The following is a 27,991-nucleotide window of genomic DNA, read 5'->3' as shown; positions in this document are numbered from 1 at the left end:
ATTATTATTATTATTATTATTATTATTATTATTATTATTATTATTATATTTGCCTTTTAAGGAAAGACCTAGCCTAAGAGGTAAAAACTGTTGATTCTACTTATGTAATTCGCAGAATTTCTTTGGCCCTGAGTTTGTGAAGATGACGATTGAGCCATTTATATCTTTGGATTTGCCACGGTCTATCCTTGTAAGTAATAAAACCAACTTGTGTCACTCTTAGAAAATAATTTCAGTAATGACTTTTTTAAAAAAAACTGTTAAAATTCTTATAATGTTTACTTTAATGGATATCATTCATTTTCTTTTTTTCAATCGTAGGCCAAGAAAGGGAAGAATGAAGATAACCGAAGAAAAGTAAACATAATGCTTCTGAGTGGGCAGAGACTGGAACTGACTTGTGATACCAAAACTATATGTAAAGATGTGTTTGATATGATTGTGGCCCACATCGGCTTAGTGGAACATCATTTGTTTGCTTTAGCTACCCTCAAAGGTACCAAGATATTTTAAGTTCAGGGTGTAGTATGGAAACTTGGCAACAAGCTTTCATACCTGTTATTGCCCAACTTGTTTTGGGAAATGTTAACTACATGAACATGTCAGCATTGAGAAGTAGGAGTTAGGAACTCCCTTCTCCTAATTAGGTTCATTGTGTTTTTGTTTTTTTTTTTAAGATTTTATTTATTTATTTGACAGAGACATAGCGAGAGAAGGAACACAAACAGGGGGAGTGGGAGAGGAGGAAGCAGGCTTCCTGCTGAGCAGGGAGCCCGATGCGGGGCTCGATCCCAGGAGCCTGAGATCATGACCTGAGCCGAAGGCAGATGCTTAATGACTGAGCCGCCCAGGCACCCCTAGTTTCATTGTTTTAATAGCTGTGTCTTTTAGCATCTTCTATACCTGACCATGAACATTTTTCTTTAGCTCAGTATACTGAAGTGGATTTTAATTATTATATTTTGGGGACCATTATATATGTCAATTACCTACATATGTACTCTAGAAATTAGTATCCTGCTAATCTGAATTTAAATATATAGCAGGATCCTATTTCTGAATCTCCACATCAGCTTCTTTAGCCTACTATCCTAAAAACATACAGTGTCTCTTTTAAATGTTTTCACTTCGTGACTGCAAATACATCATTTTACACATTTTTTAAGCTTTACATGCACTGAACTTTGTGGCATTCCCAGTGGCCTCAGAGCAGAGCTTCAGTGAAATCACTCCTATTTATTTATCAGTTAGAATTTCCATAGCTCCTTATTGCTTTGGAGTTGGGCTTTAATAAATCATTGTATTTATAAATTACTCTTCAATATTTCAAATTCCTGTTTACCTCAAAATTTAACTTACCTTAGGCAACAGAGTACCATAAATTGCAGTTGAGGATCAAATTATCTTAAAACCCTACAAGATTAGGATAATGTCCTTTTTGTCACAAAAGAAATGTTTTCTTCAATTTAGTTTATTGAATTCTTGTTTCTTAAAAACTAATAGTTCACTTTATAGAGTCATCCAGTAAACATTCAATTAGTGCCTACTAATGTTCTGTCACTTTACTACTTACAAGTTTAGACTAATCAGGTAATACCATTCACATGAATAATTAATCAGAATTTCTGTTTATAGTACACCTAATTTCTTGAACCTCCTGGATAAGTCAGATTTTATTGAAAACCTTTTATTTGGAAAGAGTCAATAATATTTAGATGGAATTACAAAATGATGAGTATTTTTTTCCTAGGTTTCAGTTGGAAGCTCAATAATAATAAATAATAAATAATATTTATTGAATGCTTACCATATGCCACATGCTTTACCAAGTGTTTTATATGGCTTAGGTCATTTGATCCCTACAATAATACAATAAGGCAGGAATTAGCACTATCCTGATTTTACAGACAAGAAAATTGATGTCTAGAAAGGTTAAATAATTTAGTCAGTGTCACATGGACAGTAAATGATGTGGTGGATTTGAATCTAGTTCTATCTGCCCTTAGAACCCTGTCTTAAAAGACTCAGACATACCCAATTGCCCCCAGTCTGTAGGCAGTTACCTTCAGCATTCCCTGCCATACTTCTTAACAATCTTATTTTATTCTTGTGTGAAACTACTTTGTGCAAGTCTGACCACCCCCCACCGCAAAAAAAAAAAAAAAACAAAAAAAACAAACTATGAAGGAATCAGAAGAAAACATTGAAGTATTTTTATCTGAGTGTTTCCTGGTTCTGTTTTAGATAATGAATATTTCTTTGTTGATCCTGATTTAAAATTAACCAAAGTGGCCCCAGAGGGATGGAAAGAAGAACCAAAGAAAAAGAGCAAAGCCGCTATTAATTTTACTTTGTTTTTCCGAATTAAATTTTTCATGGATGATGTTAGTCTAATACAGTGAGTACACAAGTTTCTATTTTTGTCTTTTTGGCTTCTGGTCTTTGGACCCTTTAGTTTACTGATACTGAATTATTTGATTCAGTAAATGTCTTCTCTATCATAAAAGAAATATTTCCTTCAACATAGTTTATTAAATTCTAAATTTCCCAAAGTCAATGGCTGGTAGGTGGGGCAAAACTAATTTGAACCCTGTATTAATCCCAAGATTAATAATAAACCATCTTGGGAACTCAACTTATATGCCAATAATAAAAATCTCTCCAGATTCAAGATGAAGCCTAGATGTTTAGTGTGCGTTTATTTCTCCAGACATACCCTGACCTGTCATCAGTATTATCTTCAGCTGCGAAAGGATATCTTGGAGGAGAGGATGCATTGTGATGATGAGACTTCTTTATTACTGGCATCCTTGGCTCTCCAGGCTGAATATGGAGATTATCAACCAGAGGTAGGATTTGTTTTTTTTTTCTCCAGGGCCACTTTCATATTGATATTTTTATCCTCGGCATAATTAAAAACTGAACCTGGATGATGTGTTTGCTATTTAGATCTGGAGTTGTTGTTTTTAAGATGTATTTGAGAGAGAGAGAGAGAGAATTGGCAGGAGGGGCAGAGGGAGAGCAAGAGAGAATCTCAAGCAGACTCCATGCTGAGCCTGGAGCCTGACACAGGGTTCCAGTCCCACAACCCTGCGATCATGACCTGAGCTGAAACCATGAGTCAGATGCTCAACCAATTGCACCACGCAGGCGCCCCAATATCTGGAGATTTTTGAGGCTAGTTTGGTACCTTAGAGTGACCAGATTCCCCATGTACATTGGTATGTAAAAATCATACAGTGTAGCTTTCTCTCTCTCTCTTTTTCTTTTTTCTGTGTAAAATTTCCTGTTTCACAATTTCAGGATATCTAGCATTTACCCTTCTTTCTCCCAATTTCTAATTAATAGATACTAGGCACAAGGGTTACCAGCCAAATCTGGGTCAAAGGGATCTTCTGCCTTCCACATGGATCCATGCAGTAATGGGCTGGGAACCCAGCAGAGTTCACTCTACAGAAAGCAGATGTTTGAGGCCAATTGTTCCTGAAAAAAGTGGATCTAAGAGGAAGCAAGGGGCAAGAGTCAGTGCCACTTGAGTAGCATCCTTCACAACATTAACCCTAACTGTAGTGACATTTGGCCCTTGTTGTCTGTCTCTTTAAGCTTGCTAATCAGTTCAGCCATTTTACCTCACCAAATGAAAGAGAAAGAATGACGCATTTCCTCTAAAACTCACTCCTCAGGGAGAAGTCTAAATAAAAGTGTCTTACCTCTTGGTTGAGGCAAGAACTTTAAGATAGAAGGAAGAGGGCAAACATAATTGCTTATAAAAACATTCTCTTTTCTAGGTTCATGGTGTGTCTTATTTTAGACTGGAGCATTATTTGCCTCCCAGAGTGATGGAGAAACTTGATTTATCCTATGTTAAAGAAGAGTTACCAAAATTGCATAATACCTACGTGGGAGCTTCTGAAAAAGAGACAGAGTTAGAATTTTTAAAGGTAAGCCTGCAGGATTACAAATGATAAAGTTTATATATTTTTCAAAGTAAGCAAGAAATATTGGAGGACATAGGTATCTAAAAGCTCAAGTGCCAATAACTGATACTATGCATTATCTCATCTCACTTATTCCTGACTAAAACCATGGTATTTTAATTATCCTGTGAAAGAGAGGACTAAAGCTCAAAGAGGAAATGTAATATTCCCAAAGTCAATGGCTGGTAGGTGGGGCAAAACTAATTTGAACCCTGTATCTGCATGGCTATGGATTTTCTGCTTTTATTCTGTTCTATACTCAAGATACATTATAAATGTATCAAGATACATTGTAAAGAAGTAACAACGGAATTTTTTGATGGAATTATTTTGCTTTGTTTTTTAAAAGGCTTAAAATTCAATTACATCCTTTAAAGACGGTATTTCATAAATGCTGACTAATTCACATAATGGAAGGGGGTCAGAAAAAAATGGCTTTATGGTTCCAGTTCTGCCATCAGCTTTCTTTGAGACCTCAGATAAATAGTCCATTTATGATCAGGAAAGATAGTATTGTGTTACTTCCAATAAAAATAGAAAGTATAGTATTCTGTTGAGAAGAGAAACTTTCAGAACATTCTCCTGGTTCAGCTCCCTAGTATGTAATAGTATGCCTTCCATTTGCTCCATATTGAAGAGAGCCAAGGTTCCCAGCCCTACAAGTATCTATGAAGACAAAGACTTGCTAACCCACATTTCCAAAACCAAAAAAGTTTCCTTGTGTCCCTTTGCAGTTAATCCCCCCACCACCACCACCCCAGCCCTTGGCAACTACTGATCTCCTTTCTATCACCATAGTTTTTTCTTGTCTAGAATTTCATTAAAAGAATTATGCATTATGTAGTAGTCTCCTGTATCTTGCTCTTTTCACTTAGAAGTAATACTTTTGAGATTCATCCATGGTATGATGTGTATCAGTTTTTTTGGTGGTGGTGGTTTTTTTGTTGTTGGGGGATTTTTTTGATTGTCGTTGGTTTGTTTTTCTTTTTTGTGGGGTTTTTTTTTGTCATTCTTTTGCTGGGTAGTTTCCCTCTGTACAGATAAACAACCTGTTTATTTCTTCATTAGTTGATGGATATAAAGGCTTTATAAACTTTCAAATACACATTTTGATGTGAGCATATGGTTTTTATTTCTTTTGAGTAATTACCTAACAGTAGGGTTTCTGGGATCTATGGGAAGTGTATGTTTATAAGAAAATGCCAAATTGTTCTAAAGTGGCTGTCCAATTTTACAGTACTACCAGTAATATGTGAGATTTCTAGTTGTTCCACATCCTCAAAATACTTGGTATGCTCAGACTTTTTCACTTCAACTATTGAAATAGGTTAAGTGGTGTTCTATCATTGTGGTGAGGTTAATTTGCATTTCCTTAATTACTATTTATGGTGAGCATCTTTTTATGTGTTTATTTGCCATTTGTGTATCTTCTTCATTGAAGTGCCTAATAAAATCTTTTTCCCGTCTTTGTATCTGGTTATATGTCTCCTTATTGCTGAGAAATACATGCTTTTTATATATGCTGGATACAGTTCCTTTATCACATATATAATATATTTACCTCCCAGTCTGTAGCCTGCCTTTATATTTTCTTTTCTTTTCCTTTTTTTTTTTTTTTTTTAGAGAGGGAGATGGGGGGGGAAGAGAGAGAATCTTAAGCAGACTCCCCAATGAGTGCAGAGCCCAAAACAAGGCTCGATCTCGCAACCCTGAGATCATAACCTGAGCTGAAATCAAGAGTCAGACACTTAACTGACTGAGCCACCCAGGCACCCCATTGCGTTTATATTTTCTTATCACTGACTTTTGAAGAGCTAAAGTTTCAGTTTACCAATTTTTTATTCTATAGTTCATGTTTTTTATGTCCCACAAAGAAATCTTTGTCAAACCCGTACCCATAAAGATTTTCTAAGCTTTATGGTTTTAATTCCTATATTTAGGTCTATGACCCATTTGGGGTTAATTTTCATATACTGGGTGTAATTGAGGGTCAAGATTCATTTCCTTGCCTGTGAATATCCATTTGTTTCAGCACAATTTGTTGAAAAGACTATCCTTTCCATATCAAGCTACAGTGGTACACCTTCTATATCTTTGTCACCCTTTACCAAGGTGCATTCCTATTGATGTTCAACAGGTCTGCCAAAGACTGACAGAATATGGAGTTCATTTTCATCGAGTGCACCCTGAGAAAAAGTCACAAACTGGAATATTGCTTGGAGTCTGTTCTAAAGGTGTCCTTGTGTTTGAGGTTCACAATGGAGTTCGCACACTGGTCCTTCGCTTTCCATGGAGGGAAACCAAGAAGATTTCTTTTTCCGTATGTCCATTTAAACTCCTTTTCGTTATATTTTAAGATATGTGTTGTCAATTTCAAATGTAACATATTAATTGATTATCCTTAAGTAAACTTTAGACGCATCTATTCAGTAGGGCTAATACATTTTAATACTTTTTTTTTTTTTCATTTTAATACTATTTAACTCTTCTTAGTTGTAGGAAGTATTATTGAGATCTTTATTTGGTTTTAGTTTTCTCAGGAAGTGATTTTTAAAAGAATAATGTACATTCCCAGCTGGTTACATGCTCAATTGACTTAGTTGAATTACAACCAAGTTGACTTTCTATTAATTCAGAACTTATTCTGGGATACTTACTTCTCACATGGAGAAACCCCTCTAATGTATTTTAAAAAATAATTATTTTAATCCTCGTAAATTTTGTCTAGCTCAATAATGGGCTCCTCACAGCAACTATGTTTGAATTTTAGCAGTCCAGAGATTTATTGGATTTTATGAACTAAAAACTTTTTTTATTTAAAGATTTTAATTTATTTACTTGACAGAGAGACAGTGAGGGAGGGAACACAAGCAGGGGGAGTGGGAGAGGGAGAAGCAGGCTTCCCACTGAGCAGGGAGCCGATGCAGGGCTCGATCCCAGGACCCTAGATCATGACCTGAGCCAAAGACAGACGCTTAACGACTCAGCCACCCAGGCACCCCTAGGAATGTTTTTAATGTCCCAGAACTTTCTGCAGTTTTAAGTTTTAGTGTATATTCCATATGGAGGTAAAGTTTTAGAATATCATGTTTATGAAAGATAGTAAGCCGTTAAGGCATATTTTGATTTTGGAAGTGGTTGGAGTGTCTGAACATTGAAATGCAATTGAGAAGCCCCAGAGGTGAATAAAAAAATATGTTAAGATATTTATTTGTTTTCCTTATGGTATTAAGAGACTACTGGCATCTCTAATTCATATTTGGGCTGAAATATGGTCTCACTAGAACACTGTTTATAAGGATATCAATCTCAAGGTCCCAACTTACCCTGGTTAATTTTCAACCTAGAGACCTTTGAAATCAGTTCTAGACTTGATGGTTAGTTGGTTGATTTCCTGTGAAACCCAGAGGTACCACTAAGATTACCAGATGATAATGTGTTCTCTCAGGAAAGCCCAGACAGCCTAATCTTCCCAAGATTGTCAAGACCAGGAAATTGCCCTGGTATAATTTACCTTCCCCAATGGAAATGCTAGCACAGCAAATATCGGTAGGAAACCTTAGATTAATTAAATACAAATCTAATTTGGACCAATTTAGAAAAGGCAACAAATCAAATAAATTGTCTAGCATTCGGGCGCCTGGGTGGCTCAGTTGGTTAAGCGACTGCCTTCGGCTCAGGTCATGATCCTGGAGTCCCGGGATCGAGTCCCGCGTCGGGCTCCCTGCTCGGCAGGGAGCCTGCTTCTGCCTCTGACCCTCCCCCCTCTCATGTGCTCTCTCTCTCTCATTCTCTCTGTCTCAAATAAATAAATCTTTAAAAAAAAAAAAAATTGTCTAGCATTCAGCTCTCTGTTGTTAGCCAAACCATCACACCAGCCCTGCCATATATAGAACTAGCTTTGATTAGCTCATTTTTAAAGATCTCCAGTAATAGAGAATAGACCACATTCCCATGCAGACTGTTCTTGTGTTTAACAAAACTTGTTTATCCCGAAGTCCCTTCTCCAACACAGAGCTCTTTTTAACCCTCATTCCCCCCACCCCCCACTAGCCTCTGGGGAGATAGAAATGTCACCCTCCTGGGGCGCCTGGGTGGCTCAGTCGTTAAGCGTCTGCCTTCGGCTCAGGTTATGATCCCAGGATCCTGGGATCGAGCCCCGCATCGGGCTCCCTGCTCCACAGGAAGCCTGTTTCTCCCTCTCCCACTCCCCCTGCTTGTGTTCCCTCTCTAGCTGTGTCTCTGTCAAAAAAAAAAGAAATGTCACCCTCCTTCGCCTTTCTCATCTTTCACAATTGAATTCCCTTGGACACATTTCTTGTCCATTTTATCAGTAAATACTTAGAATCAATTATTCTTATAATTTGTTTCAAACCTGTACAGCTTTACAACTTTGGAGAAAAATATCCTAGGGAATTACTTGACAGTGGTTATGTTTGTTTGGAAAAAAAAAATTCCCAACTATTTGAATCGTCACTGTGAATCGTCACAGTACGATATACTACTGATAGTAAAGAGACTAGTTTGATTATACTGTTTCTTTTAACTCCTCTTTAATACTTGCTGATTTCCTTTTTTAAGAAAGAGAGAACAGGGTCCCTGAGATTTCATTGGTAACATATCCAGCTAGAATATAATAACCTTGTTTTGTTTTTATTGCATTGATTGCATATACTTTTTTAAATATTTTGTTTATTTATTTGAGATAGAGAGAGAGCATGAGCAAGGGCCAGGTGCAGAGGGAGAGAGAGAAGCAGATACCCTACTGAGCAGGGAGCCCCGTGCAGGGCTCTATCCCAGGATCCTGAGATCATGACCTCACCTAAAGGCAGATGCTTAATCAACTGAGCCACCTAGGTGCCCCTGATTACATATTTTTAATAGCTGGATTCTATTTATGGCAAGTGGTACTGGTTTTCTATTTATAGCTGTGATATAAAGTTTAAGTGAATTTATATAAGCAAAGTCAATTTAAAAATTTATAAATTAACAAGACCAGAAATTATGAAGAAGGCACCTGCATGATTGAAGTTTGAGTAATATTCTGTTATTGTGTCATTTATGAGCCTCACCAAATTTGACTTCTCTGTGACTATTCCTGCATTTGAAAACAAGGGACATGAGTAGATAGAGGGAATAATTTACACAGTAGAAGCAGCCGAGAGCTGGAGTAAAATCTAATTGGACTTAAGCAGTTCTCCAGAGACATTAGTCTTAGATTCCTGGCATGCTGAATGCTAGTCTTTTAAGACGTACGAATCATCTGCAAGCCTCACCACAGAGGTTGCAACATTTTGGGATGCCCTCTTACACAAGAGACGTTTATTTTTCAAGAAACATGGAAGAGATAACACTAACTGATGGTTCTTCTGTTTCCCCTGAATTTGAATGCAAGAATCACTCTGTCTCTAAATCTTGATGTGTTTTATCTCTCATCCCAGCAGCCATGTTACCCAGTGCCTCTCTATTCCCACATTTTCTTTTAACTTTTCACAATTTCCATCTCAGCCCTCAGGCCACCAGAATTCTTCTTGACAGAATCACAGCTCTTATATATTAATAAATCAATTTTTGTTGAATTTCATTTTCTTACCCAAGAAGAACATATTTTTGTAATGTCTTTTTCAGACAGTTATGGTATTTGTAAACACTGCATGCAGTAAACTCAAAATATCAATAATCTCATTAAAAGAACCTTTTCCCTTGCTGGTATAGTATACTGTCTGATTTAGGCTACAATCTCTGAAAGTGACAAATGATATTAATTTGATTTATTTGCTGAATCCGTTATAATAACAGGGTTCTATTTTTCTATATTTATATTAGATGCAGGTCAAGGAACGCTCATGCCGAATGAGTGTTAAATGAGAAATAAAAATAATATCTGTACTTACTAACTATTGTTTAGAGAATTTAGTTATGTGTCGGGAAAACGTCCTAATTATAACACCCCTGATTAATATTGTAGAAAAAGAAAATCACATTGCAAAACACATCAGATGGCATAAAACATGCCTTCCAGACAGACAGCAGTAAGGTGTGCCAGTACCTGCTGCACCTCTGCTCTTCCCAGCATAAGTTCCAGCTGCAGATGCGAGCAAGACAGAGCAACCAGGACGCCCAGGATATTGGTAAGGAGAAACAAAGTGTGTCAGATGCTCAGGGTACGAGCGTGGTTTTTGCCACAAATTTTAAAAGAACTTCCATGTCTAGAATGAAAGTTACAATGTGTATAGATGTTAAATGACTAAGTCAGCTTTATATAAAGTGCCACAAATGAAGCCAAGATTTCAACTTCATTTTGGAAACTGCGCCCCAGATCAGTTAGGGAGCACCTGTTGAAATGTCTGTTTTGTGCTAATCATGAGGCTAACTGATGTAAATATGATGTTTGGGTCCAAGTGTCTACCCATAGTAAAGTTACATACTCTTTGGGAAGGTAAGACCAACATACATGAAATAATAATACACGTCGGAGGGTCCAGCTTTTAATAACAGATTATATCATACAGACTACATGATCTACAGTAAGAAGAGAGGGAGATCAGAGGCCAGAATACTCCAGTGGTGACACTTGAACTGGAATTTGAAGGACAAAAGTAACTAAATAGGTTGAAGATAAATGGGAGGGGTTTCCAGGTGAGGGTAAAAAAAAGAAACAAGGCAGGGGGCAAGGGGCGTATGCACCCAGTGATGTGTTACATAGTATAACAGTTTGGGGGTGGCAGATTTCCCACCTGTTAGTTTTACTGGAGTGTGTCCCTCTTCAGCGACTGAGATCAGTAACCCCCATACCCAGTATAAATGGTCAGAAGAGTGATTTTAGTTCCTTTTGAAAAGGAACGAGCAGAAGAAACTAATTCAGCTCTGAAAAAATATATCTTCATCAGAACGGAAATATTTAAAACTGACTCTGCAAGACCACATGAAGAGATTAAAGTTATACAAAATCTGGTTCTGCATAGTAAATTCTTACAGACTTCTGTGAAATACTCAGAAGAATTAGATTTTTCAATTTAATGGAATAGCACTGATGACCTTGTGTAGCAGAATCCTGTGAATTCTGTATCCAAACTTTCTCACATCCTGAAATATTACAAAAAAATGTATTCCCTGTAGGATCAGACTGGGGTGATGGCAGCCTATGAGTAGATGTTTCTCAGCCTTTCAGAGTCAAGACGGTAGGGGTGTATGCTTATTAAAAATGAAGATTCCAGAAACCTACCTGAAACTTGGTGAATCACCATCTTCGGGTATTGGGTCCCTGGAATCTGCATTTTAACAGGCTTTCTTCAGTAATGGTTTTTATGCATGCTAAAATATGGTAACTACTGCTGTAAAGTAATCTCATTATTCCTTTTCTTTACCTACTTTGCTCTGCTAAAAAATTGTATGCTCTTACATATTTTAAAAGTGCAGTGAAATATCAAACTTATTAGAGCTATCAGTATTCATACTTGGACTAATACTCTAGTCAATAACAAACCAAAATTGAACAATTGAAGGTTGCATCATTACAGACATAGTATAATGTGCTATTATGAAAAATATCAGAAGACAAAACTATGAAGCCAGCCTTTCATCCTCAGCATTTCTTACACTGAAGAGCAAAATAGTGTAGTAGTTAATTAACAACATGAACTCTGGAACCAGATGGCCAGGATCCAAACCTTGCTCTATTGCTTATAAGCTCTGAAACCTTAGGTAGGCACTTAAACTCTGCCTTAGTTCCCCATCTGTAAAATGATTATCATAATGATAATACCTACACTGTGAGGTTGTTGTGAAGATGAAATGAATTCATACATGTAAGCACCTTAAAGGTGTCTGGCACAGAGTAAGTATTGAATAAATACTCATTATTGTTATCATCACCATCATCAATATTGTCTTACCACTACTACCACTACTAATAGTAGTATAGTGACCCCATAGGAAAGTAACTGACTTCTAGGAGTCTCATTTTCCTCATCCATGGAGTGGGAATACCCTATGTATCTCACAGGTTTCCACCAAGGAACACACAGCTGTGTATCCTTGAACTCATATGTGAAAGCCCTTCAAGATGGTATTATCTACAGCTTTTCCCAGATTTTGTTAAACCTTCAAAGGAATTATTTTTTTGCTTAAAATGGCTTAGAAGTAACTGCCTGCCTACTTAACTATCTGTATTAGACAAGTGAAAATAACTGGTGTTGTCTGTAGGAGGTTGATGGGCTGACAAATGTATGTTACTTCTTTGCATCATAGAATGTTGGTGCTAGAACCCTAGAGGCCTTTTAGTCCCAAATTTTACTGATGAGGAAACAGGTTCAGAGCATAGTGTCTCACCTAAACTCATAGAGGTCAAATGAGGCTGGAACCATGATCTTTTCATTTCTATTTGATGAAAAAACTAATTTGCATAGAATGAACTTAAGATTAATAATCATTTATTGAGCACTTACTCCTTGTAAGAGATGATGCTGGGTGCTGTGGAATAATAGAAATCAATGAAGTCGCTCTCCTCAAAAGAGCATACAGTTAAGTTGATGATATAAGGAAATATCAAACAGTACAAAGGACTGAACAGTCGCACAAGCAAAGGTTAAGTAGTGTGGATGGCAGATTCTGTGTGGAACTAGCCAACCTTTGAGTTCAAATCTGAAACACTAGTATTAGGATGTAGGCTCATTCTAATGTCCTTTCCCATCCTGGCAGTCCATATTGGAGTCCTTTCCAGGTGAAAGGGATAAAGGACAGATCAGATAAATTGGTAGTTTATGCTCCCATCCAGTGAATATATGCACCATTTTAAGTCTGTCAAGGTGTGGTCTACATTTCCTTAAGGGTGAAGAAACCTGTTGGGTATAAAGGTATATCCTGGTAGTTGAATCTGTGTAAGACTAAGTTTTGCATCTTTAATTACAGTCTGCTCTCAAAGCAAAAGAAAATGGAAATCATGTTATCTGCTCTAATAAAACTGTATTTTAAGCTAAAGATCATTCTGGGAATATTTAAACCAATATTTTATTTTTATTCTCATGTTTTAATTTGGTGTCCACTTCCAGTTCAGTGAAAGGACATTGAATTTTCCTGTTGACAATGAAACATGTTTATTTAAACTTCATTCTGATGCATTTTAAAAATCTCCTGTGTTTTCCTATCTCTTTATGCCTGAGGTGAACTATTAATTATTAATCTTCCTAGGAATTAGAAGGTAAATGAAACAAAATCTAAAGATCTGAGTCAGCAGCATTTGATCTTTTCTTTTTAAAAGGAAGTTTTTGCAGCCATGGTGGTCAAGCTGTATTTCCTTATAGTGTGCAACAAAGGGTTGATACTTTCCATTGGAGGCACCAAACGGGGAATGCCTTGTAATGTGGATTACCAGTGCATAAACTAAATCATTTAAAATTTTGTGCTCCTGGCCCTTTATTTACATGAAAGGATTTTGATGCTAAAATTCTGTGATACAGTGCTTTTGTTAATAGGCTCAAATGCTCAAATACTGCCATGACATTGGCTCTCACAAAATAGAATAAGCCAAGCACTTGTCATAGAGTATCTCTAAATTTAGCCTCTAAAAGACTTTGAATGTGTGTTTAGGAGTGAAAGGAATTTAAGCATAATGAGAACCCCAGCTCCTTGATCATGTTTATTAACAGAAACCAAAAAAATGAAAGAAGGCAAGTAATACTTGATTCTCCCATGGCTCCTGTGCCTCAGTCCAATCATGAAAAGTCAACCGAGTGGGAAAGTGAGATTGGCATAGTAATGAAATAACAAAAGAAATAATTTTCTGTAAAAGCTTTTTTTTTTTTTTCCTCCTCTTTGGTAACAGTTTAATTGAGACATAATTCCCACGCTCTACAGTTCAGCCACTGAAAGTATACAATTCAGTGGTTTTTAGTATATTCACAGAGTTGCACAATCATCATAATCTACCATGAGCTTTAAAAAATATAATAATTCTCAACTTTTTCTCTGGGCAAAATTCTCCTCTGCATAGCTTCTTTTTCATGTCAGCCTGTCTAGGCTCCATCTCTCCCTCTCCCCATCCCTGGCTTGCAGGGATTTTAGCAGAGACACCACTGGGATTGAAATTCCTGTGTCAGATGTTATTTTCATTTTTAACTGAGACCCGTAATTGGGAATTCAGAGTCAGCAAGCTTGAAGCCCAAACATTATTAGATGCTCAGGACTCATTAGATGAGGTAGGAGATGCTGACCAGGCCGTGGCTGTGAGAAAGCTACAAGGATGGAGAGATGGTTTGAAAACCAAACTCCCTTTTCAGATCCTTGCTTGCCACACTTGGAAAGCTGCTACTTAACGTTGGCAATCAAAACAATTAAAAACTGCATGCTGTCTTATTTATCGAAATAACTCTTCTCATAAAGGTACTGCGGTGTTTCCATCATGTAAAGCCATCCTATTTCCTTGTAGAGAGAGCTTCGTTTAGGAGCCTGAATCTCCAAGCAGAGTCCGTTAGAGGATTTAATATGGGACGAGCAATCAGCACTGGCAGTCTGGCCAGCAGCACCCTGAACAAACTTGCCGTTCGACCTCTGTCAGTTCAAGCTGAGATTCTGAAGAGGCTCTCCTGCTCAGAGCTGTCGCTTTACCAGCCATTGCAAAACAGTGCAAAAGAGAAGAGTGACAAAGCTTCATGGGAGGAAAAGCCTAGAGGGATGAGTAAATCATACCATGATCTCAGTCAGGCCTCTCTCTACCCTCATCGGAAAAATGTCATTGTTAACATGGAATCCCCACCACAAAGCATTGCGGAGTTGGTAGGAAAACCATTACACCAGATGGCAAGATCTGATACAGAATCTTTGGCAGGATTCACAAAACTTAATAAGTAAGAACATAATTACCCAACTACATATTTGTAAATTCTACATTTCATACATTTGTTTTTGTTTTGATGTTTTATTATTTTTACCATATTTTTTTACATTGACACATCCCCCTCCTACCTTCCTTTTCCCTCTTTAGTTCAAAGTCTGTTGCAAGTTTAAATAGAAGTCCTGAAAGGAGGAAACAGGAATCAGACTCCTCATCCTTTGAAGACCCTGGTCAAGCATATGTTATAGGTCAGCATAAACAAGCTTACCTTCTTTCTCCCATACCTCATGCTCATGGTGAAATGAACGAAATAATGTTAGTGACCAATATATTATTTTTGCTTCTATGTTCTAATTGCCAAAGCTGCTTTTGAATATGAAATTTTAGGCTACTTAAAATGCACCAAGTCAAATCAAAAACTTATTTAACAGGTGATTACTTCAAGGCACAGACTGTTACTTCACTTTCTCTTGGTCACAGTTAAAAACTGTGACAGTCATACTGAGAGAACCCAGACAGTCTGGTACCATGGCTTTGGGCAGTCTTCCTTTGGATTTTCCATACAAGCCTGTGGCAGTGGGCTCCACTATACTGTATTTTTTAAAGAAAGGTTTATTTAGGGTACTTTCAGCTTAGCATGAATGCAGTTATCTCCCAAACCAGATAATTTTTATGAAATGTGCTGTGGTCAGTAGGTGGAAATTCTTAGTTGATTTGAGGGGTTTTTTTCCAATTCTCCCAGCTAGCTGAGGCATATTAAGTATGTAAGTAAAGAAGTTTATAAACACATACTATCTTATGAGTAAATAGTTCAATATCCTGTTGCTTTATGCATCTTAAAAGGGAAATGCACTGGAATCTTACAGAAGAGTAGATATTTAAGCAGAGAGGTGTGAACTCAGAATAGGAGACAGCTGGGGAGACAAAAGAGAAACAAGGACACCCTCTTCTGCTGCTGTTTTACCATAATACTAGTTAACTCTCACTTAGACCAACGATTGTTTAATCCTAATTACACAAAGTTAAAAAATATTTTTTTACCTGTAGTTGGATTGAAGATCTGTGGAGTAAATGAAAAGAGAACTCTATTGTTGGTAGATATTTACAGAAAGCATCATTACTTTATTAATGTAGGCTTCCACAGCTTTCAGGGATGATACTAGCATCAATTTAAATTGAATTGGTGAAAAACTTTCAAGAGATAAAAGGCAAGATTTCACCCTATAGGTCACTACCTTATGTGTTGAAAATAGCCTAAGAAGACGCTAGTTCAATCTTTTGGAAAATACTTTTCAAAGAGTATTCATATATAATGGGATCCCATATAGATTCTAAGCTATTTTCATTAGAAATGCTTTCGTCTACATAAAAATCCATCACATACCCGATGTAGAAGAGTAAATATTTCATTGAAAAACACAGATAGAATAAAACTCACTCATGAAAGAAAATTTATTTTCCACATGTTTTTTGATTAAGATTATTCATTCTTACTGAATATTAAATTTTCTTTTAACATTTAAACAAATGCTTTTAAAACTCATTTCAGTTTCATCATTTCATATTTGACATATCAAAATGTCATTGCCAGAAACAATACATTTGTGTTTAAAGTTATTCTGTAAAACAAGCTGATATGCTTAACTTGGACATTAGAAATAGTAAATAAGCCCATTGTGGGAAGACATTTTTCTGGGTGTAAATTAAAAAAAAATGTTGCCGCCTTAATGTTTTGATTTTTATGAATTTAACAGAGATTACTAATATAGTATCTGCCATTTTATAAACTGTCTAATAATTTAATTTATACCACAGGAATGACTTTGCATAGTTCTGGAAATTCTTCATCCCAAGTACCCTTAAAAGAAAATGGTAGGTTTACAAAATGTTTTTCCCCTCATTTCCATCATATCTTTTCTCTTGTACCTTATGAGATAGTCTTGGACATAATATTGAAGAGTCTTCAATTCCATGCTAAGGACTTTAAGTCTTACACTGTAGTCAAAGGAGAGTTGTATTTTTCAGCACCATGGTGATGTGATGGGACCTGTGATTTATACTAGATCATGAACTAGAGAAATGACAAAGTATAAATAAGGACACCTGGAAAGCTAAGATAGTTCAGGTGTAAGATAATCTTGATTAAAGAGTCTTAACTTAAGCAGTTATTTTAACTGAGGATGCTTGAGCTGGATCTTGAGATAAAAGGACGAAATTCAGACAGAATGTTGTGGATATGCATTCCAGACCAAAGTCATAGTGTGATCAGGCAGGGATACAAGTGAGAGGGTAACAGATTCAGGGAACTACAAGGGTCTTAATATGGAGACTTGGGGCCAGAGTGATGCTCGAGAACTAAATAAGGGACTAGCTCCGAGTCTTATCGTAAATATTATGGAAAGAATTTGAAGGGGTGCCTGGATGGCTCAGTCGGTTGAGCATCCAACTCTTGGTTTCAGCTCAGTCGGTTGAGCATCCAACTCTTGGTTTCATAGGATCAAGCCCACATGGGGCTCCATGCTCAGTGGGGAGTCTTCTTGAGATTCTCTCCCACTACCTTTGCTCCTTCCCCCACTCACGCATGGGTGCTCTCTCTCTCAAATCTTTTTTTAAAAAAGAATTTGGGGGTGCTTGCATGGCTCAGTCAGTTAAGCATCTGCCTTTGGCTCAAGTCATGATCCCAGGCTCCTGGGATGGAGCCCTACATGGGGCTCCCCACTCAGCAGAGAGTCTGCTTCTCCCTCTCCTTCTGCCCCTCGCCCTGCTCATGTGTTGTCTCTCTCTCTCAAATAAATAAAATAATTTAAAAAAAATAATTGAAGACTTTAAGTATTTACAGTTTAAAAGGAGTCTAAGAAGTAACAAAAGTATAGGAAGAAATTTTGTGTAGTGACTTGAGTCGGTAGATTCAAATTTTTTCGTTTAGATTATAAAATACTCTCATCTACATTTATCTTATCTGATCTTTCTAACAACATTCATGGGTAGAAAGAACATTTTAATAGTGTGTATATACAGCTTTCCTCCAAAAATGTTTCAGTCTTACCCTTAAGTTTAGTTCTAATTTCCTGAGAGCTAAGGCAAGAATGAAGGTATGAGAGTGGGTTGAACCCTATGAAACTGCAGTTTTTGTAGGTTAAAACTGTCAGACACCAAGTGCTATTTTGTATAACTTTAATTTTCTAATAGAAATATCCACAGCAATTCTTCAAGAGGAAAATTTTTCTTGGAAGTAGAATTGAGTCAAAAAGTAAAAATATACAAAATATCTTAAATCCTTAGCAAATGAAGGATTTTTTTATCCAATTTTTTTTAATGTATCCTCAAAAAATCTGAGGGCATACAATTGAAGAATAAATCAGTGAGCTTAAATTTGGGCTTAAGTTACTAAGACCGGGGCAGCTGGGTGGCTCAGTCAGTTAAGCGTCTGCCTTTAGCTCAGGTCATGATCCCAGGGTCCTGGGATCAAGCCCCGCATCGGGCTCCCTGCTCCGCGGGAAGCCTACTTCTCCCTCTCCTTCTGCCTGCCGCTCTGCCTACTTGTGCTCTCTCTCTCTCTTTCTGTGTCAAATAAATAAAATCTTAAAAAAAAAAAGTTACTAAGACCATGATATATAGCTTTATGATGACCAAATGTCTTGCATGGACTGAATTTAGAATACCTCTGTGCCTAAAATAGCTCAATTTTAACAAGTCCATAATGGTAAAAGTTTTGACTAATGGTTATTGAGTGCTTACATGTGCCAGGCACTGTTCTAAGCACTTTATGTTTAACACCTCATTTAATTCCCACAACAATCCTATGAGGCAGGTGCTAATTTTATTTCCTTTTCACAAATGAGAAACCAAAGCATAGAGAGGTTGAGTTGTGCAGAAGGTCATGGAACTGGCAAGTGCTGGAGCCATGATTTGAACACATGATCTCTGTTTCCAGAGCCTGTATTCTAATCTACTCTTTAGACTGTGTGCCAGCATAATAATGCCTAATCATTTGTAGGTATTGTTTCTCCAAGCTAAACTTTTGAAAGAAGCTGGCTAATAATCTATTAAAAGATGAAAACCTGAAGTGTGTTTAAACCTAGGTTCTGATGGAAAAGAGTATGAATTTACAGTGGACACCAAATGAGCAACATGTGCAGGGTAGTTGCTCTGTTTAAACCTTCAGAAACCTCATCTTTGGAGGTTAGTGCCCCCTGCTGAGGAAGGTGACCAACTCACCTGCCTGTGGAGATGTCCCCCAGTTGGCTTGCAGACAAGTCTGTTTTCTTCGAAATTCTCTTGGAATCTGCCCACGTAGTCCTGATTTAGTGCTCTGTTGAGAATCAAGTCTAAGATTCACACAATAGAACATGGAAAACACATCTTTCCAAAGAAGGTAACTGAGCATCCAAAAATTAAATTACTTGTCCGTGGGGCGCCTGGGTGGCTCAGTCGGTTAAGCATCTGCCTTCGGCTCAGGTCATGATCCCAGGGTCCTGGGATCGAGCCCCGCGTCGGGCTCTCTGCTTCGCGGGAAGCCTGCTTCTCCCTCTCCCACTCCCCCTGCTTGTGTTCCCCCTCTCTCTGTGTCTCTCTCTGTCAAATAAATAAATCTTTAAAAAAATAAAAAATAAAAAAAATAAATTACTTGTCTGTGAATCAAATATAGGACTTCTTATTCTAATTTTAGTGTTCTTCCTTGCTGGTCAGGATTATGAGAAGACAATTAGAACTTACCATCAGTTAATACTGAATTATTCATCATTTAATACAAGAACCAACAAGTAGAATTCAATCTTAACCTTTTGTGACTTTCAGAGACCCTTAAGGAATGTGAAACTTGACAAAGAAGATAAAAGAAAAAAAGGCATGAATCTTCTAATAAAACAGAGATATGGGAAGGTTTACAAACCTCTGATTGTGATTTCAAAAAAAAAAAAGTTCCTTAATCTTTAAAAAAAAAGCCACACAGGGGCGCCTGGGTGGCTCAGTTGGTTAAGCGACTGCCTTCGGCTCAGGTCATGATCCTGGAGTCCCGGGATCGAGTCCCGCATCGGGCTCCCTGCTCGGCAGGGAGCCTGCTTCTCCCTCTGACCCTCCCCCCTCTCATGTGCTCTCTGTCTCTCTCATTCTCTGTCTCAAATAAATAAATAAAATCTTAAAAAAAAAAAAAAAAAAGCCACACAGTATTTCTTCCCAAGAGAGTAAAAACCAAAATAAAGAAAATGTAGAACTGATGCAACAATTATGTAAAATTGGTTTTCAGTGTTTCTTATTTTACTATAAATCAGGATTATTATATAATTGAAAAGTAACTCTTAGCTAAATTTGTCACCTTCCTTCCTATCCAAACCACAAAAATGGGGTCAAACACTGGACTCTTAAAAATGAGATGCACTGTTCTTTAGTAAGTGCATACACTTACTTTATGAATCCCTAAATCATTTTGCAGATTAGAATATTTCATGCATTGGACTTTCAGCCCGTAAGGAAGGTCTCTCCTTATATTTGTATGCAAAGATATTCAGTGTATTCTAATCTTCAAAAAAATTTTTTTTCTATTTTTCAGGTCTACATTTCTCTGAAAATTAGTGATGTTGATCAGTTATCTTTTCCTGTGTGTTGGCCATCTGTCTTTTTGGAAAAGTGTATAATGGGGTCCTGTGGTCATTCTAAAAAAAAAAAAAATGAGATGCAAAAAACTCATGTAAAGTAGGTTATTCAAGGGCAGAGAAACCTAGTACAGACACTGAAATAAGCTTTTTTTCCCCAAAATTAAGACTGATTATTGGGGCGCCTGGGTGGCTCAGATGGTTAAGCGTCTGCCTTAGGCTCAGGTCATGATCTCAGGGTCCTGGGATTGAGTCCCTTCTCCCTCTGCCTGCCACTCCCCCTGCTTGTACTCTCCCTCCCTCTCTCTCTGACAAATAAATAAAATCTTTAAAAAAAAAAGACTGATTATTGTCCTTGTGAACAATCTCAATTCCAAGTAACAAAATGTTACGTAAAGAGATTTTAAAGCACTTTGCTTAGTCAAATGTCAAGGACAAATATAATGTTAATGCTAGATTTTTCCATGTAAGTCTTAATTAGAATACATATAAAGTTAAAAATTATAATAAAAATTGAAGTCCGAAGTGCTCACAAAAGGATTCAACAGATACAGGAACTAACCAGAAGCAAAAAATAGAGTCAACTAAATTGAGACTGAAAGGAACTTTAAAGTATATTCAAACTAGCCTTTACATTCTATGGGTGAGTTAAATAAGTCCCAGAGATGTTATGTGGCCCCAATTTATTCAGCTAATTAGTGCTGGCACAGAAATAAAACACCAAAGTTTCCATTATTATCCCCCAACCCTACCATTGGAGCAGTTAGTATATTTAGGTAGTATAATAATGAAAAATACCTATCTTTGTTTTTATATCAGTATGGTGCTGCTGACCCATCATCTCCAAGATTTGAAATGGGTCTTTTTCCGTAGAGTGACTGATGGTTTTATCTAGAGTCTCCTCCACCTACAGTCCATTTCCTCGTAGATTGGGTGGCATGGAGCTTCCTGATACTTGAAAAGGATCTATATCTATAACCAACAGAATCAGTTTTTCTTGCAAAAAAAAATTGTTGACTCATACTCGGGTTGATTACATGACTTTGGCCTTATCAGAAATATGTTCTTATTAGGAAATTTAGTTTAATTGTAGATTTATCTATCATTAGTATGTACAGTTACTTTAGTCAGGGATTATATATGTCCACATGAACGTTAAGAGAGATGAAAAAGGCAACACGGAAACAAATGTGTCTAATACAGAGAGGGTATACAATTTTATTTTCTAAATTTTACATTTAACAATTATTCTAAAGATATTTCCCAGGTAAACATTATTGGGAATGACACCAGCATGTGTTACTTAAAGAAGTGGAAATTTCAAGTTGAAGCTCTTTTTCACTTTAAAATAGTCATAGAATTTGCTGTGTTCCTGGAGTATACTGATGGGAAAAGAAAATCCTTTTAGGATTTAAAAATATGTACTCCTTCAATATTAAAGTTTGTTTTTATATAATCATACAAATACCTCAGAAATCTCTTGGTTCTTGAAATATCTGGCTGCCTTCCTTTGAGATTCATAAATTCTATTCATATCTTTCAGTTTACTTGAATTGTCCTCTACTATTTACCTCAGATACTTCCTTCTCTGTCATTTTTTTTTTTTTTTTACCCAAAGGAAATGTATTGTGAACATCTACATGAATAGAATACATATAGAATACAAATAGAAACTGGAGGGCACCTGGGTGGCTCAGTTGGTTAAGCACCTGACTTCAGCTCTGGTCATGATCCTGGAGTCCCGGGATCGAGTCCCGCATCGGGCTCCCTGCTCAGCAGGGAGTCTGCTTCTCCCTCTGACCCTCCCCCTTCTCATGTGCTCTCTCTCTATCTCGTTCTCTCTCTCTCAAATAAATAAATAAAATCTTTAAAAAAAGAAAAAAAAACTGGGCATGTGCACAGTACTGTGGAGTAACATATAGCTGCACGCCATTCTGCCGCCTTTCTGCGCTCACATTAGTAACTTCACTGCATATCAGTGGGGTTGCGGTGGAGGACATCCCTGTTAAAAAGAGTGGGTTCAAAACTTCCCTTCCAAAAGAATATTTATCTCTGCCCTACTCAAGTCTTGTACTGTAGCCAAGCTGATCTGTAACATTTCTCCAGGACCCTCTCTGCCTTCTTTCCATCTCAACTTTTGCTAATGCCGTGTATTGCTGTATAACCATCTCCATAATCCACTTATTAAAATCTTACCCCATTTCCTTGAAGTCTTTATTTCTGGCAGGAAGAAGCCTCTCCTCTTTTATAGGCCTGACTCAGGCCTTCATAATGCAGCTATTTCATTGACTGTGTTAACATTTCTATTAGTCAGGCTAGGTCTTTGCTCTTGTAGCCTGATTGACTCAGCTCACATTTACTATGCACCAGCTTTCATATATATTATCTCATTTTATTTTCCCAAATTGCCTAGTGAGGGACTTTGACAGGAAAGTTGTTCAGTCAACATTTGAAGGATGAAAGAGTAATCAAATGAATGATTACTGAAATCCTACTGATGAATCTTTGAATATAGAGAGCTGAATCTGTTGCTTCTAGACATAAATACATTAAAATATTGCACATTTATTCTGTGTGTGTGTGTGTGTTTTATATACATATTCTAATAATATTTTCCTAGGAAATTTCTTTTTATATGCACACACACACTTATTAGCCAAATAAGTAATATAAATAACCAATCTTGTTAGTACATACATTGGGGAAAAAATGGCATTTTTATTCTTTGAATCAATACCTTTGACTTCTAACAGATACTCCTTAGGCACATTAAGAATATTGATCAGTTTTATAATTGAGGGCGAAAACACTTTGCATAAAGCAAATGGACTTTGTCTTCCCAATGGTGGTAAAAGTATACATTTAATACTTAACCTAACCTTATCCTCTTACTTGTTTCACATTATTTTATGGGTTTGTCCTGTTGTATTTTGTTGGTTCTAGCTGAAAATTAGAGATACTTGTCTATTTTAGGATAAAAGTATTTTGGATGCTTAGATGGTAATTTTAAGCTAGGCATTAACTAATTCATGGACTTTATGCTTATATGTATGTGTATGTACGTGTATACATATATATACATACCCAATATATAAGGTTCTTCACACCATTGTCCAGTGATTTTTTTCTTTTTGGAATCTTATAAATTCATTAGAAATACTGAATTACTACTACTCTTATTGATTATAACTATAAGTTTTAGTCAAAAAGAAACAAATAGGGACATGTATGCTACAGAGAGCTAGCCAACTTGCATTAATGCTTAGTGTTTAAGGGATAAAGTTAATTTACTCCAGAGAGCAAATGATTGCTGTAATTTTTTCTGATATTAAAGTGATTTATTTCTAGAACATGAAGTATCACATTTGCATCATTTAAGCATTAATACATATTATGTAACAAAATTACTACTTTTATAACATTCATACAATTTTAAATCCACGGGTAGTCATATGTTGGCAAATAATCTGTAATTTTCTAAAAGCTTCAATATGCTTAAGAATTATACAGAGATTAATTTCAAAGTTTCATTTATAAAAATTATCTTTCCAAGTGTGTTGCATTCATCTACCATCACTACAACACATCACACACAAACCAGTTTAAACTATCAAATTATAACTGATATTAGTAAGTATGTTAATTTGCTAGAGCTGCTGAAACAAGGTCCCACGGTCCTGGGTGACTTAAACAGAAATTTATTTTCTCACAGTTCTGGAGGTAGAAGTCTGAGATCAAGATGTTGGCAGCATTGATTTCTTCTGCCACCTCTCTCCTTAGCTTGTGGATGGCAGTCTTCTCCCTCTGTCTTCACATAGTCTTCCCTCTGTGTGCACACATGCATGCACGTGTCTGTATTCAAATTCCCCCTTATAAGGGCACCAGTCCTACTGGATTAGGATTTGCCCTAAAGAACTCACGTTCATTATTTCTTAATCTGTCTCCAAATACAGTTAAGTTCTGAGGGACTGGGAGTTAGGAGTTCAACATATAAATTTGAGGGTGGGGGTAAAGGGACACAATTCATCCCATAACGGGAAGAGATGAAAGAAAGTGTGTGTGTGTGTACGTGCACGTACACATGCTCAGATTGCTAAGTAAATGAAGTAATTTTATCAACATGACACTTAAGTAGCGTATTTATTGGTTTATTTTAAGAGATATTTGTGAATGATCAATCTACTAAAAAAAAAAGCCCTCAGTGGAAATAAACAGTAAATTCTAGTTCTGATGCTAACAGTCCCTCAATTTATTTAACTAGCCTTTATCAAGTACTGACTAAAGGCGTTTTGCTGGGAGTGATACTAGCTGTAACGTTGAACAAGTCATGAACTATTGTTCCTCATCTGCAAAGCTATGACTTAAAATCTCTTGACCTGACTCATAAGATTGCTCCACAAATAAGAAGTAGATGAAAGTGCTTTGAGAACATAAATGTGCTAGCCAAGTCATTATTAACATGATTTTAAAAAAGTAAATCCATTTTCCTCTTGTTGCTGCTTTACCATACAACTTACCATGAATATTTTATTCATTACTAATAAAAATGTGAACCACTTATGAGTGGGAAATTCTTAACATAGTGAGCATTGTCAAATTCAGGAAGTCAGCCATGATGTAACAGAAAAACAGTGTCAGAAAACTTAGTTCGGGTCTTGCCTGTACTAGCTGAGTAAACCTGCTCAAATCATTTAAATTCTTGAGAGTTATTTACTCATTTGTAACTGAAATATACTTATTTCACAGGGAATCATTTATGAGGAATTAACATGATAATATCAGTGGCATGATAATCACATATTGAACCATGTGATGATAATCAGTACTTTTGTGAACTATAAATCACCATCAACATATAAGATGATGACATAATATTATTTGAAATAGAATTTGAAAGTGACCAAGTAATCTATTAATGAATTTTGTTAACGTTTAAATTGGGACAAGCAGACAGTCTTAATGCCTGAGCGTGTTATGTTTATTTTATCTTAACATTATACTTTTCCAATAGATGTGCTACACAAAAGATGGAGCATAGTATCTTCACCAGAAAGGGAGATCACCTTGGTGAACCTGAAAAAAGATGCAAAGTATGGCTTAGGTAAGTCACTGAGATTCTTTTTTTTTTTTTTTTTTTAAGATTTTATTTGACAGAGACATAGCGAGAGAGGGAACACAAGCAGGGGGAGTGGGAGAGGGAGAAGCAGGCCTCCTGCCGAGCAGGGAGCCCGATGCGGGGCTCGATCCCATGACCCTGGGATCATGACCTGAGCCAAAGGCAGCTGCTTAACGACTGAAGCACCCAGGCGCCCTAGTCACTGAGATTCTTAAAGGGATGTAAGAATTCAAAGAGAAAAAGTGTATAGTATAATATTGGCATTGAGGCACCAGCCCACTACAGATCAAGATACCGGTTGCCCACCCACAGGCCCTTCACCCCACCCACCCAGTCAGGAAATGTGAAAGATGAAATACTTACAAGCAAAACTTCCACTGAATTTAACAGTCCCATTTCACATGTGTTACCTATTTATCATATCTGATATAAGAATCTCTACACTTACATGCATCGGACAGACTGCTCATTAATCACTGAAAGCACCAGTGTCATGAAGATCTTTCTTAAATGTGTTGTTTCACAGGATTTCAAATTATTGGTGGGGAGAAGATGGGAAGACTGGATCTAGGTGTATTTATTAGTTCAATCACCCCTGGGGGACCAGCTGACTTGGATGGATGCTTAAAGCCAGGTACTTTACATCTAGATAATTTCCTAAGTACTTAACTGACAGGCATGAATTTGCATAGATGGCAAAAGTAGAACTCGAGCAAAACAAAAATAATGAAAAACAATGTCGGGCAGTGACATATCTAAGACTTAGTATGAATTTCTCTTTGTTTTTGAAAATACTGGATTGTCTATTTTTACAGGAGACCGTTTGATATCTGTGAATAGTGTTAGTCTCGAGGGGGTCAGCCACCATGCTGCAATTGAAATTTTGCAAAATGCACCTGAAGACGTGACACTTGTTATCTCTCAGCCAAAAGAGAAGATACCCAAAGGTAATGTGGATGTTTCTTAGCTGTGTATTGTTTCACTTCTCACAAGAACTTCAATATCATGGATTGGATTTAAGCTCCTTATTTCCTTTCTGAAAATGTAATATATGTAGCTCTGTTTAATATACATTAGTGTAACTTTTCATTCATCACTTCCAAGATTTTCTATCTCATTCATCTTTAGTACTCTATGCATAAAAATGGATTTATTGTGCCAAATTGATGTCACTTAAGTGAATTTTGAGTACTTGGTGCATTCCATCACTTCATAGGCCAAATCAGAAATAAAATTCTTTACCCTGGTCTAATTAATATAATTATGTAATAGTTATCTATGAAGTCCTATCCTGAACAAGATTGTAAAAAGTAAAAGGATAAAAACATAAGAAATTTTAAAACAAGACCATATCATTTTGTCTCATAATTCCTGCCATTAGCATGTTGTGGGAGAAAAGGCACTTGACCAAGATGAGATGACTTGAGTTTGAGCCATGGTTGTTTTTCATTAAGGAGGAGACAGTTGTCTTGGCTCTGCCTTGTCTGTCTTGCACGGAGTTGTTCAGGGGCTCAGGTGGTGAGGCAGTGTTTGTGAGAGAAGCACACGCAGCACATGCAGTGGGAAGGGCTCCAAGTCTAAGGTCAGATTCTGTCTCCATTGCTTAACACTGTACACCCTGAGGAAATCCTTGAACTTGCTAAGCCTCAATATACTCATATATCAGATGGTGAATACAGAAGTGCTTATCTTACAGGTTTTGAAAATTAAATGAGATAATACATGTAAAGAATTAGCACATTGCCTGGTACCTATTAAGCACTTAAATGTGAGTTTTAGCTGTCATTATTAACAGCACTTTTCAAAAACATTCTAGTGCTAATTATGTGCAAGTTACCTTCATCCCAAAGATACAGAGAAATATGTAAAAGAATAGTTCAATATTACCTGAAAAACAAGTTTAGATAGTGAATTTTTGGTATAATTTCAGACAATTATGATACAATAGAAACAAAAAACAAACATTTCATACAGTATGTTGTGACAGAAAACTTTCTTACATTGTATACAGAGGAGTTATTTTGACTATGGTTTCTTTTATTCACTAAATATGTATGTGTGTGTGTATAAAGAATATGTACATATATAAATAATATTTTCAGTACTTGTTACTTGAACAAACAGGGCAAATAGAAAACACCATCACTGCCCAAAAAGAGCCTTATAATCTAATTGTAGTCCAATCATCTTAGGCAAAGGAAGCTGATTACATTTGAAAATGTAGCATACTCAGAACTATTCAAGCAGCCAAGAACCAAACAAAACCAAAGAAGGGTTATTTTATTCACCCTTTTTTAGCAAAAGAAGCATATGAATTCAGAAGAAACTCATTTTCCCTCTAAATAAACCTCTAAGGGACTCCCATCTTGATTTTCTTTTCAATAGATATTTTATAGAAAATGCATTCATTTGTTCAACAAATAGTTACTGAATGTCTTTGATGTGCAGGACACAGAAACTCTACCCTCATGGGACT

General features: G+C 36.6%; 1 protein-coding gene across 8 annotated transcripts in view; it reads left to right on the top strand.

The window, feature by feature from the left end:
• The window catches only part of PTPN13 (protein tyrosine phosphatase non-receptor type 13), a 208,497-nt gene that overhangs the window by 130,268 nt on the left and 50,238 nt on the right, over nt 1-27,991 (top strand). For 6 of the 8 annotated variants that reach the window (XM_035004583.1, XM_035004587.1, XM_035004584.1 and 3 more), the window contains exons 11-23: nt 116-190; nt 322-496; nt 2,245-2,398; nt 2,711-2,849; nt 3,789-3,941; nt 6,115-6,297; nt 9,946-10,108; nt 14,404-14,821; nt 14,959-15,056; nt 16,624-16,680; nt 25,411-25,500; nt 26,042-26,149; nt 26,331-26,462. In XM_035004583.1, the coding sequence (XP_034860474.1) occupies nt 116-190; nt 322-496; nt 2,245-2,398; nt 2,711-2,849; nt 3,789-3,941; nt 6,115-6,297; nt 9,946-10,108; nt 14,404-14,821; nt 14,959-15,056; nt 16,624-16,680; nt 25,411-25,500; nt 26,042-26,149; nt 26,331-26,462 (1,945 nt within the window). The remainder of the gene's footprint in view (nt 1-115; nt 191-321; nt 497-2,244; nt 2,399-2,710; nt 2,850-3,788; nt 3,942-6,114; nt 6,298-9,945; nt 10,109-14,403; nt 14,822-14,958; nt 15,057-16,623; nt 16,681-25,410; nt 25,501-26,041; nt 26,150-26,330; nt 26,463-27,991) is intronic. The other 2 variants (XM_035004588.1, XM_035004590.1) reach the window with 1 other exon arrangement.

Source organism: Mirounga leonina, unplaced genomic scaffold (assembly GCF_011800145.1).
Source record: "Mirounga leonina isolate KUSES-001 unplaced genomic scaffold, KU_Mleo_1.0 Mir_129, whole genome shotgun sequence".
NCBI lineage: Eukaryota > Metazoa > Chordata > Mammalia > Carnivora > Phocidae > Mirounga > Mirounga leonina.
This window is presented reverse-complemented; position numbering and strand designations above follow the sequence as displayed.